Source organism: Centroberyx affinis, unplaced genomic scaffold (genome assembly GCF_046629955.1).
Source record: "Centroberyx affinis isolate AG114_WGS23_722 - 3 ecotype Tasmania unplaced genomic scaffold, CSIRO-AGI_Caff_v1 ptg004814l_1, whole genome shotgun sequence".
In the NCBI taxonomy this organism is placed as follows: domain Eukaryota; kingdom Metazoa; phylum Chordata; class Actinopteri; order Beryciformes; family Berycidae; genus Centroberyx; species Centroberyx affinis.
The window spans coordinates 61,517-77,981 of NW_027282343.1; the positions used below are offsets into that span (position 1 = coordinate 61,517).

Sequence of the window (16,465 nt, forward strand, 5' to 3'; positions counted from 1 at the left end):
GAAGCACTTTTGTTTTGAAAAGTGGTATATAAAGTATTATTATCATTTATATTATTATTATTATAAAGAATGCTACTGCAGTAGTCAAGTCTTGAGGTGATGAATGCATGAATGAGCGGCTGAGAATAAGAGGGATGTTTTTTTAGATGAAAGAAGGCTGTTTTAGTTATGCACTTGACATGGGGTACATTACACTTCACTGGGACAGTGTTGTCCTTTTCAACACTGTCTGAGGTTTCCATACAGTTTAGTACAGTATAGTTGTTGCCACAGCCCACATTCATTCTTGCAATGTGATACAAGCCTCCCACTACAGCTGACTCTATTTTGAAATGATTGTAATATCAATTCCAGAACACTAAAAACATTGAAACTTGATTCTGTCTACATTTTATTCAGGACTTTTTAAATGCAGTAGAAACAAAACCTTGGCCAGAAAGAGATTCCATCCAGAGACACATTACAGCCTAAATCAAAACAAATCATGACATATAAATGACAACCAACCAGCCTCAGATGAGGCCAGAGCTTAAGCTTAAGCTTTCACAAAGAAAGTGTTTAGACACTGTAGTCTGAACCCAGCACTAGCAAGGCCAGCACTAGATCATTAACGGCATATCATAAAACACAAACCTCCCCCTTTGGACAGGGAATGCATCTCTCCAGGTACAAACAGGAATGGACATACTGTCAGTCTCTATGCAATGGGAGCATATATTTTTAACACTGTTGCCTTTGAGAATTTACATTTTGGAGACATATTCAAATCAGACTATTTATTGAAACATACACAGAATGCCACTTTAAACAATCAAGATAAAATGCATGTCAATGCATCACACAATGCAAGGAGAATATTTTAACAGTGATCATAGATAGTAAAGCAGTCAAAGCTTCTGGCAGGCACTGTCAGCACATCAGTAATATGCTGGTTCGATATTTTTGACCCAAACCTGCCTTACTTAACCTGAACCTGCCCAAAACCCACCTCTTTCAGTATTCTTTCAAATTCAGCTAATCACAATGTTTTTTGAGCTTTTTTTTTTTTCAGACGTTTTGTCAGCCTTCATACAATTAAACTCAAAATTCCATCCCCTTGCAGTTCAGCTGACTTTGACCAGTAGGTTTCAGGTTGATCTGTGCCTCTCTACCCAGCAGAGAAGCTACAGTAGATTCCCCAGTGATCACTAGTGTAGCGGCCACAGTCCAGCTTCTCCAGCCCCACCAAGGCCATGTGGTCAGGGGCAAGGCGCGGGACCCCCTCCCTGGCAGCCGGGCGGAAGTAGACCCGGTCAAAGCGGCACCGACTGATATAGGGAACGGTCTTGTTGTTGTTGGCCTTGGTGTCCCATGTGTAGCGGCAGTGTTCCTGCTTTCCCAGACGCTCCCACACGTCACAGACGCTGCTGGGCAGACCCACCTTGGCCACCTGGGATGGAACCAATGGTATTAACAAAGACAACAACAGTAAACACGTTCCCCCACGCATGATACAGTCATTGTTTGGGCTAATCATTTAAAATGATGTTACCCAATTAAGAAGTTTGACCTTTAATTAGTTCTTCCATCAGGCCAATTAGTGTATTAGTGTACGCCAAAACAGTGCCAAAATGCATCGTCCCTCCATTTCGTCAAAATTGGACCAGTGGTGTCTGAGATACTGCGCTTGAGTTTAACATTTTGTCCTTTAATTATAGCGCTGCCATTAGGCCAATAAGCACTGTGGAGTTTGCATGGTTCCGCTGTGTTTGCGTGTGTTTCCTCCTCCCACAGTCCAAAGACATGCAAGTCAAGTGGATCAGAGATTCTAAATTGCCCATAGGTGTGAATGTGAGTGTGAGTGATTGTCTGTCTATCTTTGTTAGCTTTGTGATGGACTGGCGAACCATCTAGTGTTTCCCAGCCTCCCAATGCATGCTGGGATAGGCTCCAGCCCCCCGTGAACCTGAGAAGATATACGCAGGTACAAGAAATGAATGAATCATTTTCCCAGAGCTCAAGGGGAATGGGACTGAACTCAATAGTAATAGTTTTATTATGCCAGTTAACCTAAACAGTAGGGTGGAAAGACAAACGGCTAACCTCAGTGTCTCTCAGGTTGGTGTCCCCCCCAAACAGGACAGTGATGTCATCAGGTGCCTCTCTCATCCTCTGCATCACCAGACGCAGTTGCTTCATCCGCTCTTCCCCATGACCCTTACAGCTCTCAAAGTGGGACGTCATCAAACAGACATTCTGGCCTTTGAAATTCACCTGATTTTCAAAGAGAAGGACACATAGACAACTACACTGGATTAAAGTCACTGAACTGAATTTAATGTCATGACATGGATGATTTGGACGGCATATTGATATGTTATGTGTCATGACTGTGAGCCAACCTGAGCAACGAGCAGATTCCTCATCATCTGAGTGGTAGGGTAAGTGACTATCTCACTCTTCAGCAGTTTGACTCGCGACTTCTTCAGCATCATCCCAGTGAAGTAACCATCCTCACCACCTGATCAGTCAAGAAAACAGGATATACAGTATATATGGAGTCAAACAGTGAGTGTGTACTGTATGCCGTGTGTATATTGCCCATTGGATTATATGGTATCCTGTCCTAGTTATATGGAGAAATTGACATTGCCCTGTCTTACTCTTTGTGTACTGATCTTACAGCTGAACTGTAAATAAATATCTTGAACCTTGAGAAGGGTCCCGGTCATGTCGTGGCTCAAAACAAAGACCACCAGAAAGCAGGATGACATTTTACAGGAGAATGCACTGACTGCAAATTGTTTCATAGAGATATTTGCACATTCAACTATCTCCGATGCAGGTGTGTTGGAAAGTATCACTTCAGGCTTGAAAAAAGAAGATCCCGCACACTGCTCTTGCTCAGTATCACAATTTAACGATCACTAACGTTTTGGTCCCTCTGGACCTTCTTCAAGAGTATTTACTGATTGCAAATTGGAAATTAATTTTACAAAACACAAAAAGTTCAGCGAAAATGGAGACTGTTATTCTTCACCTACATCACTTCTTATAATTGTACCTTCAATGAGCGTGTAGCTGACTGCCCGTTTCTTCAAGTACTGGACGTAGGGCGGGATGAGCTCCTGTAGAAACACCACGTCAGGAGTATATCTACATGGAAAGGAGATGGCACTGTTCAAATACTGTCTCCCATTCAGCCTTCTCTCTATCTATTGATGGTGGAGTGAATAGGGAGACTGTCAAGAAGATTTGACCCCCTGTATCTCTGTATCCCTGTAGAAGAGTGGACTACCCATTCTCACAAAAAAGGGTTGAAACGCCCCACAATTTCTTTAACCAGGACAATTACTGATTAGCTTGAGCTGACATATAGCACCATATGATGCCACCTAAGAGTAAAAGCATAGAAACAGTCTTACAAGACTAAATAGGAGCATAAGCCTCTCGCACGCTCTCCCAGGTTGTCTGTGTCAAGTCCATCCACGTTCCAGGTGATCAGTGACAGTTTACTGTCTTCTTCCTCTGAGGGTTTTTGTTTGTTTTCGGCTGTGTTGCCTTTACTGGAGGAGGCGGGACTGTCCTGGGTCAAGTCTATGCTGGAGAGGTTTCAGAGACAGTAATTAATTCATTGGTTATTGTTGGCAGTAACCATGGCTGAATCACACAGCGCAATAACATAAACTTGGACCATGGCACAGACACAAGGGGATGACAGTCGACTTACCAGTCCCCTGGAGCAGCTGCCTCAACCTTCTTCCTCTTGGGTTTGGGGCTGGTTTCTCTCTCTGGTGAATCTTCTACTTCAAATACTCTCTCCATGTCAGCTTCGAAGAATGAGTTCAAAGCTCTCTGAAAAACAAGCAGTGGCAAAGCTAGGACATTTAATTTGTTTGGGTATTGCTGCGTTTATCATGGAGCAAGCACTGAGGAGTAGCTAGTAGCACACATAAGCCTTATAGTAAAGGCTACTGTGGCAAACTGTTAGCAGTTACTTAGCACCTGAACCTCTCATACTGTGGATAAGGAAATTATATACTTAGAGCATAGCAGCACCACCAGTAAGTTAGTATGAGACTGTCTCTAGCTACAACAGTAACTAACATTGGAGCAGCATAAGTTGGTGTACCTCCATTTCCCATTCATTTTCAGCCAAGTAGCATTGAGCCACAGCGCTATCACTGCCTGTCACTGTGGCAAACTCGTCGCAAAGGCGAGCTCTTGTTTCTTCCAGATTAGATACGGACTGTTTGTCGGATTCAGATGGAGTGCTCATCTTGTCTAGTTTGCCAAGTTATCTCGATGTGCAGCTCCAGGTGTACCCGATAAAATCTTCCGGGTGGATTCACCACTAAAACTAAAGTTTTACATCGGCAAAATCGACTACACTGCTAATACATATGCAATTACTACTTAATGCGATCGCATATTTTCATTCGGTGTCACTGTTAACTTTAAACCACAATTTAGTCTGAATCAAATTTACAGATACCTATCTGCGGTTAACGTTATCCACCGTAAGTTGTGTCCGGACGGTTTAGGAAACGCAACAATTTCCGCTGAGAAGTAAACACAACTCGCACAAGTTTGACATTGACCGCATTTAGCATTAAACATGGTATCGCTGTCTTTAAATTCGTTAAAACAAATAATGAGAGCAATGGTGGACAGTCCGGGTTTCGACAGAGTCTTGAGCAAGGTAAAGCTACTCATCCTGCGACCTTTTTGACAATTTTTGACAGTCGTATTGTGCCTGAAAGCACATCCAGTGTTGCATTCATTTGAGTCCATTTAAACAGTATATAGCTAAAACCGTGTTTCGCACTGTCACAGTCGCCAGATATTGAAGTAATGCTTAATAACGGTGTTGAATGTGTGTTTTCCCCAGGTGGACATCGTGTCGGCGAGCCCAGGTAAGGTGGTGTGTGAGCTGACGGTGGAGGAGGAGCACACCAACCGAGGAGGGACGCTGCACGGCGGGCTGACAGCGACCCTGGTCGATGTCATCTCCACCACGGCCATCATGTACAGTGACCGGGGAGCGCCGGGGGTCAGTGTCGACATGAACATAACGTGAGTGATATTCAACAGAGTCAACTCCAAACATGCCCTGATTACATCGTGCTCGCCTTTCATTCATATGGGTGCAAGCTTTAGTAGTGATCTCTGTCTACCCAACCATGTAAGGGCAAAAATAACTTATCAGCATGGTAAAATTACAGAAAAAATTCAAACATTTTAGACGAAATTTGGTGCATATTTGACATATTACAGAGACATTATGTTGTTTTCCAAATCTACCATATTGCACCAACCCTACAAATCATTTTTTTTTATAGATTTCATCTTTGCAAATTTGTCAGTGGCTGTATTTAAAAAGGTTACAAGAGTGAATTAGCAACAGAAAATAGTCAGTGTCCTGTCCTGGAAATTTTCATATTCCATAAGTTTTGCAGGATTTTCATGACCATGGGAACCCTGAGGATATGTATGTCTGTGTGTGTGACCTTGAGCCTCAGTGTCTTAATCCAGTCAGATTGAACAGTAACCTCATTAACTATGACTGGAAAATTCTGCTTCTCTCACAGGTACATGAATGCTGCCAAGATCGGAGAGGACGTACTGATCACTGCCCAGGTTCTGAAGCAAGGACGGACCTTGGCGTTTGCTACCGTAGACCTCACCAGCAAGGCCACAGGGAAAGTCATTGCACAAGGAAGGCACACAAAACACCTTGGCAGCAGCTAAACGGCCCTCCCTCTGTGCCTGTCTGTAAATCACAATATCATGTCATAGTACTGTCAAAACAGGAATATCTATTCAATGAAGATGTAAACTAATGCCTGTAAAGATGATTGTAAATATTTTTGTGCAAAACCACTGATTCACTGTGTGGCAAATAGTTTTCAGTGGAAGCCATAACTCCATAGCTGTTGCTTAATGACTTGTGATTCTCTACCGATGTGCATTGTTATTGAGGACAGTTACATATTTGTAGTTTCTAAGGTTTCTACCGGCTACATGGCACCCACAGTCAAGCCTGATCAAACTATCAATGGCTCTGGTTCATGTACATGCAATAAAACAAAGGACAAGGGATCTGCTTTCAAAATTTGCACTGTATTGGGATATGTTCAGCAGTATTGATTTGAGAATCATTAACAGAATAAACCCAGAAGAAAAGTGACCCGCCTTAAACCCTTTCAATTGAACACATTGAATCAACAAGGAGCAAAATTATATGTATTATGCGCTTCATATTGCTTGAAAAGCGAGCTTGCAAAACCCAATTTTAACTTGATGAGCATGGCAGCAAATTATCCTATTTTTAGTCTGTCAAATTAAACATAAATCAGTTACTTTTCAACAACTTTTTGTTAGGTATGTTAAGTTTAAACATTAGTCTGTCACCATTTCAATTTCCCACCAACCCACACCCCAAATAAAACAAAACATAAAACATCAGATTTCAGTAGCATGAACAGCTTGCATGGTGACAATAACCTTCAGCATCTAACCAACATGTCTCAACTTCGTTTAAATCACGCCTTTCAAGTCACTCTGAGATTTTAGCAAAGGTCTGCCTAGCGTGTTTCAGAGGAAAGCAAATGACACCCAACAATTTAAAAAAAAAAAGTCCAGCAAAAAAACCTAAGGCGGTTTGTAAGGAGAAGAAAGAAGCAATACCTACACCAAATGATTTTTTTTGACAAATATTGTTCATCTTATCTTTGCTTATACAGGAGTTTTAACACCTATTCGCACCTGTCCTTTGTCAAAAGATTGTGTAAAGTTGTTCTAGAAATCCCCCTTGTATCTTTTAACCCCCTTGACATTACAAACAAGCTTTAACAATCCTTTCTTATGACAACAAGGATATCAAACATGTCCATCTGAGGACCACCGTGAAGACCTGTGTATTGTTTGTTCCTGTTTTGATGCAACATAAAGAGTTCCTTCAATGACCGGTGCCGTTGACAGTGCGGCTCCAAGAGAACAACCAACCACTCAAAATCAATGTTCGTGCAGGTTCAAATAAACAAAAACGGATGAGCAAGTAGGAGGGAATGAAGAGGGAGAAAAGGAACAAAAAGGGGGGAACCAATCCAAAAATGGTAGAAAGAAGAGGAGGAACGTTGGGGGTGAGAGCAAAAAAAGGATGGGAACTGAATCAGCTTCAGGTCAGGGAGGGAAAAACGAACAAAAAAGGAGAGATCCAAGCACAAGTTCAATGCTATTAAATGGAAGCCGGTGGAGATGAATAGATCGACTTGCTTCGGTAGGCTTAGGTAGGAGGGTGGGGAAGGGGTTTTCCCTATGTGGCTGGGTGGAGAAGGAAGCCTTAATCAGGCATGTATGGGCGGAGGTGATCCTCGATGTCTCCCACACCCCAGCAGGTCAGCTGGTCCTGGGGCAAGTACAGGCAGAGGCTGCACAACTTGAAAACTGTGGCCTTGGTTTTAGGAGTCTGCAAGACAGACAGACAGAAGATGTTGGTTCAAATCAGGCTGAAGATTAAGCTTTGTTGCTTTTAGATCTCAGATATGGTTACTTATTAAGCTTAAGCAGGTGACAGTAGAACCTCTGACAACTTTTCACAACCATAACTACATATTTTCAGTGGACAGACTAACCTGTAAGTGCTGTCTATCCATAAAGAGAAATACAGACTGAGTTGGGTTGTTCATGACCATTCCAGCCTTGTCCTTACGGCCCACAGCGTGCAAGAACTGCTTCTCATAGTCTCCATGATGAAATTCAAACTTGGCCTGTAAATCAGAGGTTTGAATCATAAGCTAAGAAGTCTAATATGTTACATCCAGATACACAAATGCAAGGAGGAAGATGTAACATAATTTATATTGCACAATCAAAACTAAAGCAGGGTTCAATCATTTACACCCCAAGTAATGTGACAAGGTGCCTGTTCTAACCTGAACAGGCCTAAAGGGTTCGTCATCAGCCCCCTTCCATCTGGAGAACAGCAGACAGACAATCTTCTCAATATCGTTGCGCGGCCAAAGGATGAAGTCCATCTCCTGTGTGCAACCTATCACATCCTGGGAGAAAAAAACAATGTTTAACAACACACAGGATAACGTTTTCTTTCCCTCCCCAAACGGTTTACTGACTTACCCTGCGCATTGACTGGTATCGGGGGGCGTGCAACTGCACAACATCTTTTTGCAGGAGTTCAATGGAACTCTCAAGAGAGTAGCTGGAATCCCGCACACCTCGGAGGATGTTTTCTTCATAGTTGTTGGTCATCACTGGCACCACTTCAGCTACCTCAAAAAGTGCAGACTTCTTTTTCTGCAAGGGGAAAAAAACAAATATTCAAGTCATCATTTTGACTGGGTCATGTCATGAGGGACATTTGGATATGACATCAAAATGTGTTGTCAAGAAACACTGCAGAAACACTTGCGATGTGTGGGATGTTTAAGATTGTGTCATCTGTATTCTTCCATTATGTGGACAAACCTTTTCTTTGAATACGAAGGCTATATAAATCTTGAAGTCAAACTGATCAGCCAAAGATTCCCTTTTCTTCCGAAGCTGAGCTCGAAGTCGATTCCTTGTTTGATTTCTTCGTGAAGTTGGGTCCCCCATGGTTAGATTTTGATAGTAGTGTCTTCTCGTGTACAGAATATTTGACTACACTCTCTACTTTTGTCTAAATATCTTTGATAGAGATGGAGCTAGCTACCCTTTGCAGAAACAATGCATCAAACAATTCTACACTAGCTCTTTGAAATATCCATTAACTATCAACTGAAAAGGTCAACAAATCAAAACGAAGCTAAGTCATTTTTACTTTTTGTAAAAGGACAATGTGGAGGAGGGAAAATATTACCAAGATAAGACTACATCTCCTTATTCCTTACTCAGAAATTCACGTTTAAGACATAACTTCAATGAGAGCCAAATGAGCTTCTATTCAACAAGTCATCGGCACGGGGTTACAACTGAGATTTAAATTAAAGAGCAACTCAAATTAGATGCACTCTTTCTTGGTAAATGTTACTGACATCAACAGAAACGGTTGCTACTGTCAAAACCCATACCGATAATATATCTTGCTAGTGAAATTGAAGACTACACAAACTAGCAAGCAGACAAATATTCTATTATTGGGGTCATTTCAAAGTCCCTCATCCATGGCTGTCGTTTTGTGTTTATTTCTCTGTAGAGACTGCGTTATGTACGTGTTACAGACGGATTGGGGGTACAGACAAACATGGCAGGTAAATGCAGATGCCAAGAGATATTGGCACCGGGTAACATCGAAGACTACTACAAAAGTAACTTGACATTTCTTTGATTTTTACTGCCATTCATTTGGCCCACGGCCTGCGGTGCTGCCACTGTCGATAGTCATGATGACGGCGTATTTTTAGCACACTAGCTAAGATGAGCTAGCAAGCTAATCTAGGCAATCACTTCAACACTAACTAGTAGTGAACCAACTAAATAGCTACATCTTATCTTTTAACTGATTGGCGTAACTGAGGCCTATGTGTGGTTGGCTAGCTAGCGTACAGTCATCTTTCCACGCGTTTACATTTTTCGCCTGGTTCGATGTGGCTGCCTGTGCTGTGAGAGTCAAGAGACTTGCAGGGTTGATTGACTAACTGTTTTTGCTTGTTGTCAGCATTTTAGATACAATTCGCCCAAGTCGTGTCTAGTCAACAATCTCGGCGACAAAACCAGCCAGGGAATCAATAACCAACGACGACCGTTGTATAGCGAAAGTAAACAAAAAAATATCTTTTTCACGTCTGAAGTTTCGAGGTGTTCGCTGCGCTTGTTTTCGTGCTTCTCTTCTTTTCTTCAGTCGTCACAACCTCCAACTCGCCCTGCTGCATGCCATGTCAAGATAAATCGACAATCCAGCTGAAATCCTCCGTTCTATCAGTCGACATGTGGCGTGGGGTGTCTCCTGGCGGGCCCATATTTCACAGCGTGTCGTCGAACGTTTTTTTGTTTTGTTTCTTGAAGTCTTTCGAGCAGCTAATAATGGCACAAGCTCGTCGTTGAACAACCTTCCCAAAATGGCTGCACACTCAACTACAAAGATGTGACGTGTGTAGACATGTGACCACATGGAAAAACAACAGCAACAAACACCCTCGTGAGGGGAAAAAAACCTTCCCCGTGAGTGGAGGCTTTACCACGTGAGCAAATGGGCGTATTTAAGCCCCTGGCGCGAGTTACAGAGAAAGGAGAAAAGGCAAAGGCAGCTACTTCGAGGTGAACGGATTAACTGAATAGTAAGACGGTTTAACATTTTAGTTTGTAATGTCTTCATTCTGTTTACTGTACATAACGTTCGTAGGCAGTTGGGGCTACTTAAAACCAGCTGTTTTCTGGTCTGATGCCTTATCTTCCTAGCTAACTATTGCTAACGTTGGCTAATGTTAGCGTTAACCATCGGCGGCAACTAACTTTAGCTAGCTCAGTTTGCCATTCGCACCGCAACTTCCCATACAGAAGTGGCCTCCCGATTCAAATTTCGTTTTGCTAATGTGTCTGTCTTTCGTTCGAATAGTGCAAATGTTACGGGACTGTCCCCCTTTCTAAGTTACATGACAGATTGAGTTTTCTTAAACCACTTAACGTAGAAGAAATGGGACTTGCTCCAATGTTACCCAAGTTAACCTGTCTTTGGCGGCTTTTCTCAAAGGTGTCTCCCAACAAAGCATCCCTTTTCATTTAATGTGGTCGTATTTTGTTTGCCCGCAGGTCTTTTGAAGAAATGAGTTCCAGTAGAGCACTAAAACACGGGGAGAGGTCCTCTGAGAATATTAAAGTAAGTCTTATTTAGTCCTCGGTAACAAATATCTTGGCCTCATTGATGTTTGTACAGTTTAAATAATAAAAAATATATGTTTATTGCATGAATACAACCTTACTTGTTTGTCAATTGAATAATTTAAGGCAACTTGTTCAACAAGCAGTTTGTCATTTTGGAAAAAAGTAGGCTAATGCTCTTTGAAAGTGAAGCTAGTTTGAAACTACCATATCTTCTTATTATCACATAACTTGACAACCCAGTTCTAAGAAAATTACAGTGCCTCACTGATTAGTTAATGTTATATTGCACATCAGGCATAGCATGTGGCCTGCTTGGCTCCTGCAGTAAATGAAGAACTAAATCAATGAAATATTGCTGTTTGATAATTTCTATATCACTTTACCTCAAATTGGCTTTCAGACATTGATTGTCTAATTGTTTTCTCGCTACACCTCTAGCAGTGAAACATCCCCTTTGTAGCTATCAGATGCACACTGTCACTGTGTTGTGGGGCCATGGCCAAACATTAACTAACCTGATAGGTGTCCATAATGAGCCTTGTGGAGAGCACTTTCCCACGGCTATTGTCAAAGAATGTGGGCGGTAAGATAACAGCCCGGTATGGCCATACATTGTGGGAATCCAACACAGCCAGGGATTCCTGATTGAGATGCTGCTGGACCAGCCCCTTTCCCACGCCTGTGGACCAGTTGCACACGGCATCGTTGCTCAGCCACTTCACTTATTTACTCTCCCAGGGTGATAGTGTAACTAGAGTAAAGCCTACAAAATGGCACAAAGCCCATGTGAATAGAGCAAGGCTATGAAAGTGAGCACAGAGGTCATGTTAGTTGGTTTCCCATGAGACTGAATCTTAAGAGTTTCTCCAGACCCAGCTAGGGCATGTGCCACTGCTTGTGTTTTGGCAAGATCTTTCCTTCTGTTTTGTTTACCATCCCCACTGCAAGCATGTGTAATCTGTTACTTTCCTGTAAGTGGAAATGCAGTATAGATGTGCGGAACATCTCAACTTAAGTTTTCAATGATGTCTTGCAGAGCTTTTTCACACCATCTAACAAGGTGATGGGACCCACCAGGAAAAGCCTGCAGGTTCTCCAACCCTCAGCTGTCAACAAGGACTTGGGGAGGTCAGCCCAGGTACGCAGTGGCTTGTAACTGAAAGTCATTTGATGAATTTGGGTTTCCATTATTTTGTTCAAAACAAGTTTGCATTAGATCAAATCTTTGAAGTGAAATTACTCCTACCACAGAACAAGAAATCTATAGCTACCTTGTGTTTTTCCCAAAACTATGACTATAACTGAATATTTTCTCCTCAGGCAGGGAAAGTCATTCCCAAACGGAAACAGTGGAGCACAGAACAAGTGAGAGGCTCAAAGAGGGTGAAGGCAGAAGTCAAATCCACACAAACAGAAACCCAGTGTCTGTCAGATGACATCTCCAATGAGGCATATGAGCTTATGGTGAAAGGTAGGTGTAGTTTTATTAGTTTGCATGAATTTCCCTTTCCCTGTGTCATTCAGTGAGTGTTGACAAATGCATTAACGACTAGGTCCCTAGTAATTATGGCACCAGCCCATAGTCCCCCAAAGCTATTACAATTTGTCTCAAGCTTACCTAAACCATTTGCTCAGTAACTGAACTCTTGCTGCTGTTGTAGAAACCCCACCTTCCACCTACTGGAAAGAGGTGGCAGAGGAGCGACGGAATGCCCTGTACAATGTTCTCCAGGAGAATGAGAAGGTGAGTTAATCACTGAGAGATTACTAATGTTTAGCCATCAGTTGAGCAGTTCCCACGCTCCCAGTCCTTGGCTCTGTCCCAGCTGGCACTGAATGTTACTTGAGCTCAAGTTTCAATTCAGTCATTTCTGACTATTTTTTTTTAAGTAACTATGCCCTAAAATCGATCTTAGCAGAAAGTCAATGTATTTAGCCATGCTATTGTGCCAATCCTGTTCATGAATAAAACTTGATATTACCGTGGATTTTTTTTTTTTCTTCATAGAATCACAACTGCTCTTTTGTTCTAACAAGAACTTTTTTCTTTTTGCCAACTACACTATTACATCTTTGACAACAGATGCTTCAGTCATTGAGTGGTATATTTGTTTGCAAGATGGCATAATTTTGGAGCAGGTTACATTTAATTGGCAATTGCCAAATCTTGGTTCAGTTTGCCCATTGCACCTTTTATGTACATATCTTTGCCTTTTATGATCTTAGTGTCTGTACCCACAACACTAATCATGCTGTCCTTATCTCTTAACAGTTGCACAAAGATATTGAGGCCAAGGATGAGCAGATAACGCAGCTTAAGAGTGAGAATGAGGAGCTGCAAGAGTTGGCACAACACGTACAGTACATGGCTGATATGATTGAGGTGGGCACATATGTGTTACTAGTCCATTGTATACAGTCAGCCATGGTACATGGTATGCAGGACATTGTCATGGTGGCATTTGTCTGTAGACACATTCTTATTAACACTAACTCAAACAAAACATGATAGAAAATTCATACTGGCAAATATCTACTACAGAATAGATGAGAGGGTCTCCAGATGAGAACCATAGTACTGCTGGTTTTCTAAACTACCAGGTAGTTAATTGCATTCACCTGACATCCCAGGTGTAAATCAAAACCTGATTAGATGGTTAAAATGAAAACCAGCAGAGCTCTCAACCCAGGACTGGGATTGAGAAACTGGAGCAGATGAACTGATTAGATTTTGAAGCACCTCACTGCAGAAAATTGCATATTGAGTACAACTGATTTTTAATTTTTCCCCTCCATTAAGCTTCTAGAACTCCTTAATGCGTTAGGATATGGAGTTCATGTTACCACCCATGTGTGGGGGGGGCAAAACAAGTGACAGATAAAACAAATGAAAATTAATGCATTGACTTAATGACCTTGTTAAAACAGGCACTGTCCCGCTGTAATTACCATGATGCATGTCAGTGCTCAGTCATATTTATTTTGTAATTTCTTAAGGGAGGGATGAGGTTTAATTTGCATCTTTAAATTGGTTGTGAGTAATTGTCTGTGGGGAGTGAGCCCATGAGTTAAATCTCAAATACACTTGAGTGACACATTTCGGTGCTTGCTGTAGTTTTACGTGTTGTGTGTTTTCAGAGGCTGACGGGGAAGAGCCCAGACAATCTGGAGGAGCTGAGGGAGATTGCCCTTGACGTGGAGGAGGAAGACGAGCTGGAGGAGGACTGTGAAGCTGCGGATCAGAATGAGGAAGATGAGATTGACTATTCCAGTCAGAGTGAGTCAGAGGAGGAAGATCCTCCGACTGAAGAAGCCGGACCTTCAAGAGAGCAGGATTAACTGCCAGAACTTTTGTCATGGGACTTTGGCCTACATGCGCTGGGCAGCAGGTTTTAGCCAGAATGTACTTTGGCAGTGATGGGTGGGCATCTACCTTTTTACAAACTGGCATTTCTGCTTTTCAAAGCATTCTAGGATTTTTTTTTTTTTTTTTTATAATTTACCCTCTGCACCTTCAAGGACCATTTTGAACACAACATTTTTGGCCTTTTGAACAAACTGCCGTTTCCTCACGGGCAATTGTAGGATTTTGAGTATTTATTGTAAAGTTGGATTCTTGACAGGTTCTGAGTCTGTCTGGGGTGATTTGTTGATCCCACTGTAACATCATCTATTTTGCTCAAATTTTATTCTTTTACAGCTGATGTTTTAGCTGTCACAATACTGTCAAGTTCGTTGTCAAGTGGAAAGGTGTTCATTGACTGAAATGGCCAACAGTGAGGCAATCTTGGTGTAACAGTGCTGTATTTGGTTTCCAATTGGGCCTATAGCATGTCCTGTTAAGTGTTTACAAACAAAATGTGGCTGGTGTGCATTTTTATTGCACAGTTGTGTACATATGCCATAAATGTAATGTAAAATAAACACTTTAATAAAAAAAAAAATGCAACTTGCAGTTTATTTTTTTGAATTTAATGAAGTGGTTTGAAGGCATTGTACTTTAAAATTGGCTATATGAACTATTCAGGTGAACTTCAGTCTTGTTTCCTGGGACTGTTGATTGGCTGCGGTGGCCGGAAGCCCAGCATGCAGAGCAGTTCCAATGCATAGTTTTTGGGCCAGCTGAACCAATCCTCAGCCTCAAGCGCTTCCCGAGGCGGTCTGATTCCATCAAAGTGCAGATGATGGGATACATTTTTGAAACGCAGGATGTCGAGCAGGTAGTAGCTCCAGTTTTGCTTTAGTGGACAGTGGGCCATCTGGTGCAATCTGCTCCTGTTGCACAATAGAACAATTAGAAAAGGAGCATGCGCTCGTGTATTACTATGCTTTGGGACTTTGGCTGTCATTTGGAGGACTTCATTTGAATACAACTTATATTTTGTGTTTATGGGTTAGTGTCTGTGTTAGAAACACAGACACCAACCCATAAGAACACAAAATATCCCATCATTTTAAGATAGGAGTTTACCTGCAGGATAGTGTAGAGGCCTAGAGAGTGTGCTTAGATTTGATTGCTTAAGTGGATGTAACAGATCCCAGTCAGTCCCTCCAGGATGACGATCCTCTGATCAGCTGTCTGTGCCGGAGATCTCAGCATGTCCACAATAGTGGGCATGAAACTGGCCACCAATGTCCCACCACCATAGCCACCTGGAGGAAAGACTTGAACCAAATATGTCCAATGCGCTCCAACCAAGTTTAAAATAAAGGAATTGATGCTTGACAGTAGAGAACAATATAACAAAGCTCTTTTGCCTGGACATACCCTACTAATGTCATACTTAGCTCACAGTGTGTGTTTGTATGCTTGTGTAACTTTTTCTCCTCTGAACTTATGTGAAAGTGCAAAATAGGTGAAAGTGACCTTATTCCATAGTTTTTTCCCATGAGATGAAGAGGGTATTGAGCACAAAGAAAGCTACTTTATCATATAAAGTATTGCCAAATGTGTAATTTCATTAATGTTTTTCCTCAGTCTTGATGTCACACCTCTACCCTTACAAACACATAGGTTAGCGTTATTTCATCCATCTTGCATCACCTGAGTATGCCAGAAGCCCAATGTGTCCAACTGCCTCCACCCGTTGAGCAGGTCAGTATCTCCTGCACAGCTAGCTCAGTCTTCTTCTTGTGAAGGTTCTTGCTGTCCACCGGCTGCTCTGAACGGCGAGACGTGTCGTGCTTGATGTGGCTGTTATAAAACAGCACCATTCGTTGAATCATGCCAGACCTTTTCATTTCTACAGCAATTTTTCTAATCTGTATGGTTTTGAATATTGAAGATGTGAGTCTAGGACTTGTGACTGTTCTGTGATGCAATCATATTCTCTGATGCTTGTTTAGCCATTGCTTGCCAAACCTGTTCAAGATTAACAATCTTGAATTTTGTGTTTCTTGATTGAAACACAAAAAGGATGTCGATGCTAAGTTCCCTTTGGGAAACTTGACCATGGTAAGCTTTAATTGTTTGCTTTAATAAATCCTGCAAAAAATATTAGTTATGAAGGTAGTTATGAAGTTGCTTTTTGAGAAGAAATTCTTCTTGAGACAAAGTTGCTTCTTTCTTCATATTCTGAAGAGACACTGACAAAACCTCAAACATTGGTCTTGACTGACATACTGTTTCTGTTTGAAAATCTGAATGATGTCAATTTTTAATCAG

At 41.8% G+C, this 16,465-nt stretch overlaps 4 protein-coding genes across 4 annotated transcripts; 2 read left to right on the plus strand and 2 right to left on the minus strand.

Moving 5' to 3' along the window:
• Nucleotides 1-281: 281 nt before the first annotated feature.
• On the minus strand, nt 282-4,295 carry LOC139666116 (tyrosyl-DNA phosphodiesterase 2-like). Its single transcript, XM_071545234.1, has 7 exons — nt 4,112-4,295; nt 3,710-3,834; nt 3,405-3,581; nt 3,044-3,135; nt 2,382-2,500; nt 2,083-2,253; nt 282-1,429 (listed from the first exon to the last, which is right to left on the minus strand). Exons 1-7 carry the CDS (start codon nt 4,256-4,258, stop codon nt 1,148-1,150), a joined length of 1,113 nt encoding a protein of 370 aa, XP_071401335.1. The 5' UTR covers nt 4,259-4,295; the 3' UTR covers nt 282-1,147.
• A 247-nt stretch (nt 4,296-4,542) lies between these two features.
• On the plus strand, nt 4,543-5,736 carry acot13 (acyl-CoA thioesterase 13). Its single transcript, XM_071545231.1, has 3 exons — nt 4,543-4,681; nt 4,871-5,055; nt 5,571-5,736. Exons 1-3 carry the CDS (start codon nt 4,598-4,600, stop codon nt 5,728-5,730), a joined length of 429 nt encoding a protein of 142 aa, XP_071401332.1. The 5' UTR covers nt 4,543-4,597; the 3' UTR covers nt 5,731-5,736.
• A 32-nt stretch (nt 5,737-5,768) lies between these two features.
• Nucleotides 5,769-10,036, minus strand: cunh6orf62 (chromosome unknown C6orf62 homolog). Its single transcript, XM_071545230.1, has 5 exons — nt 8,467-10,036; nt 8,119-8,295; nt 7,917-8,042; nt 7,617-7,751; nt 5,769-7,450 (listed from the first exon to the last, which is right to left on the minus strand). Exons 1-5 carry the CDS (start codon nt 8,593-8,595, stop codon nt 7,325-7,327), a joined length of 693 nt encoding a protein of 230 aa, XP_071401331.1. The 5' UTR covers nt 8,596-10,036; the 3' UTR covers nt 5,769-7,324.
• Nucleotides 10,037-10,193: 157 nt separating this feature from the next.
• gmnn (geminin DNA replication inhibitor) lies at nt 10,194-14,699 on the plus strand. The gene is made up of 7 exons (XM_071545229.1): nt 10,194-10,256; nt 10,729-10,795; nt 11,837-11,938; nt 12,121-12,271; nt 12,462-12,544; nt 13,073-13,183; nt 13,939-14,699. The coding sequence occupies exons 2-7, from the start codon at nt 10,742-10,744 to the stop codon at nt 14,137-14,139; spliced, it is 702 nt and encodes a 233-aa protein (XP_071401330.1). The 5' UTR covers nt 10,194-10,256; nt 10,729-10,741; the 3' UTR covers nt 14,140-14,699.
• The last annotated feature ends 1,766 nt before the right edge of the window (nt 14,700-16,465 follow it).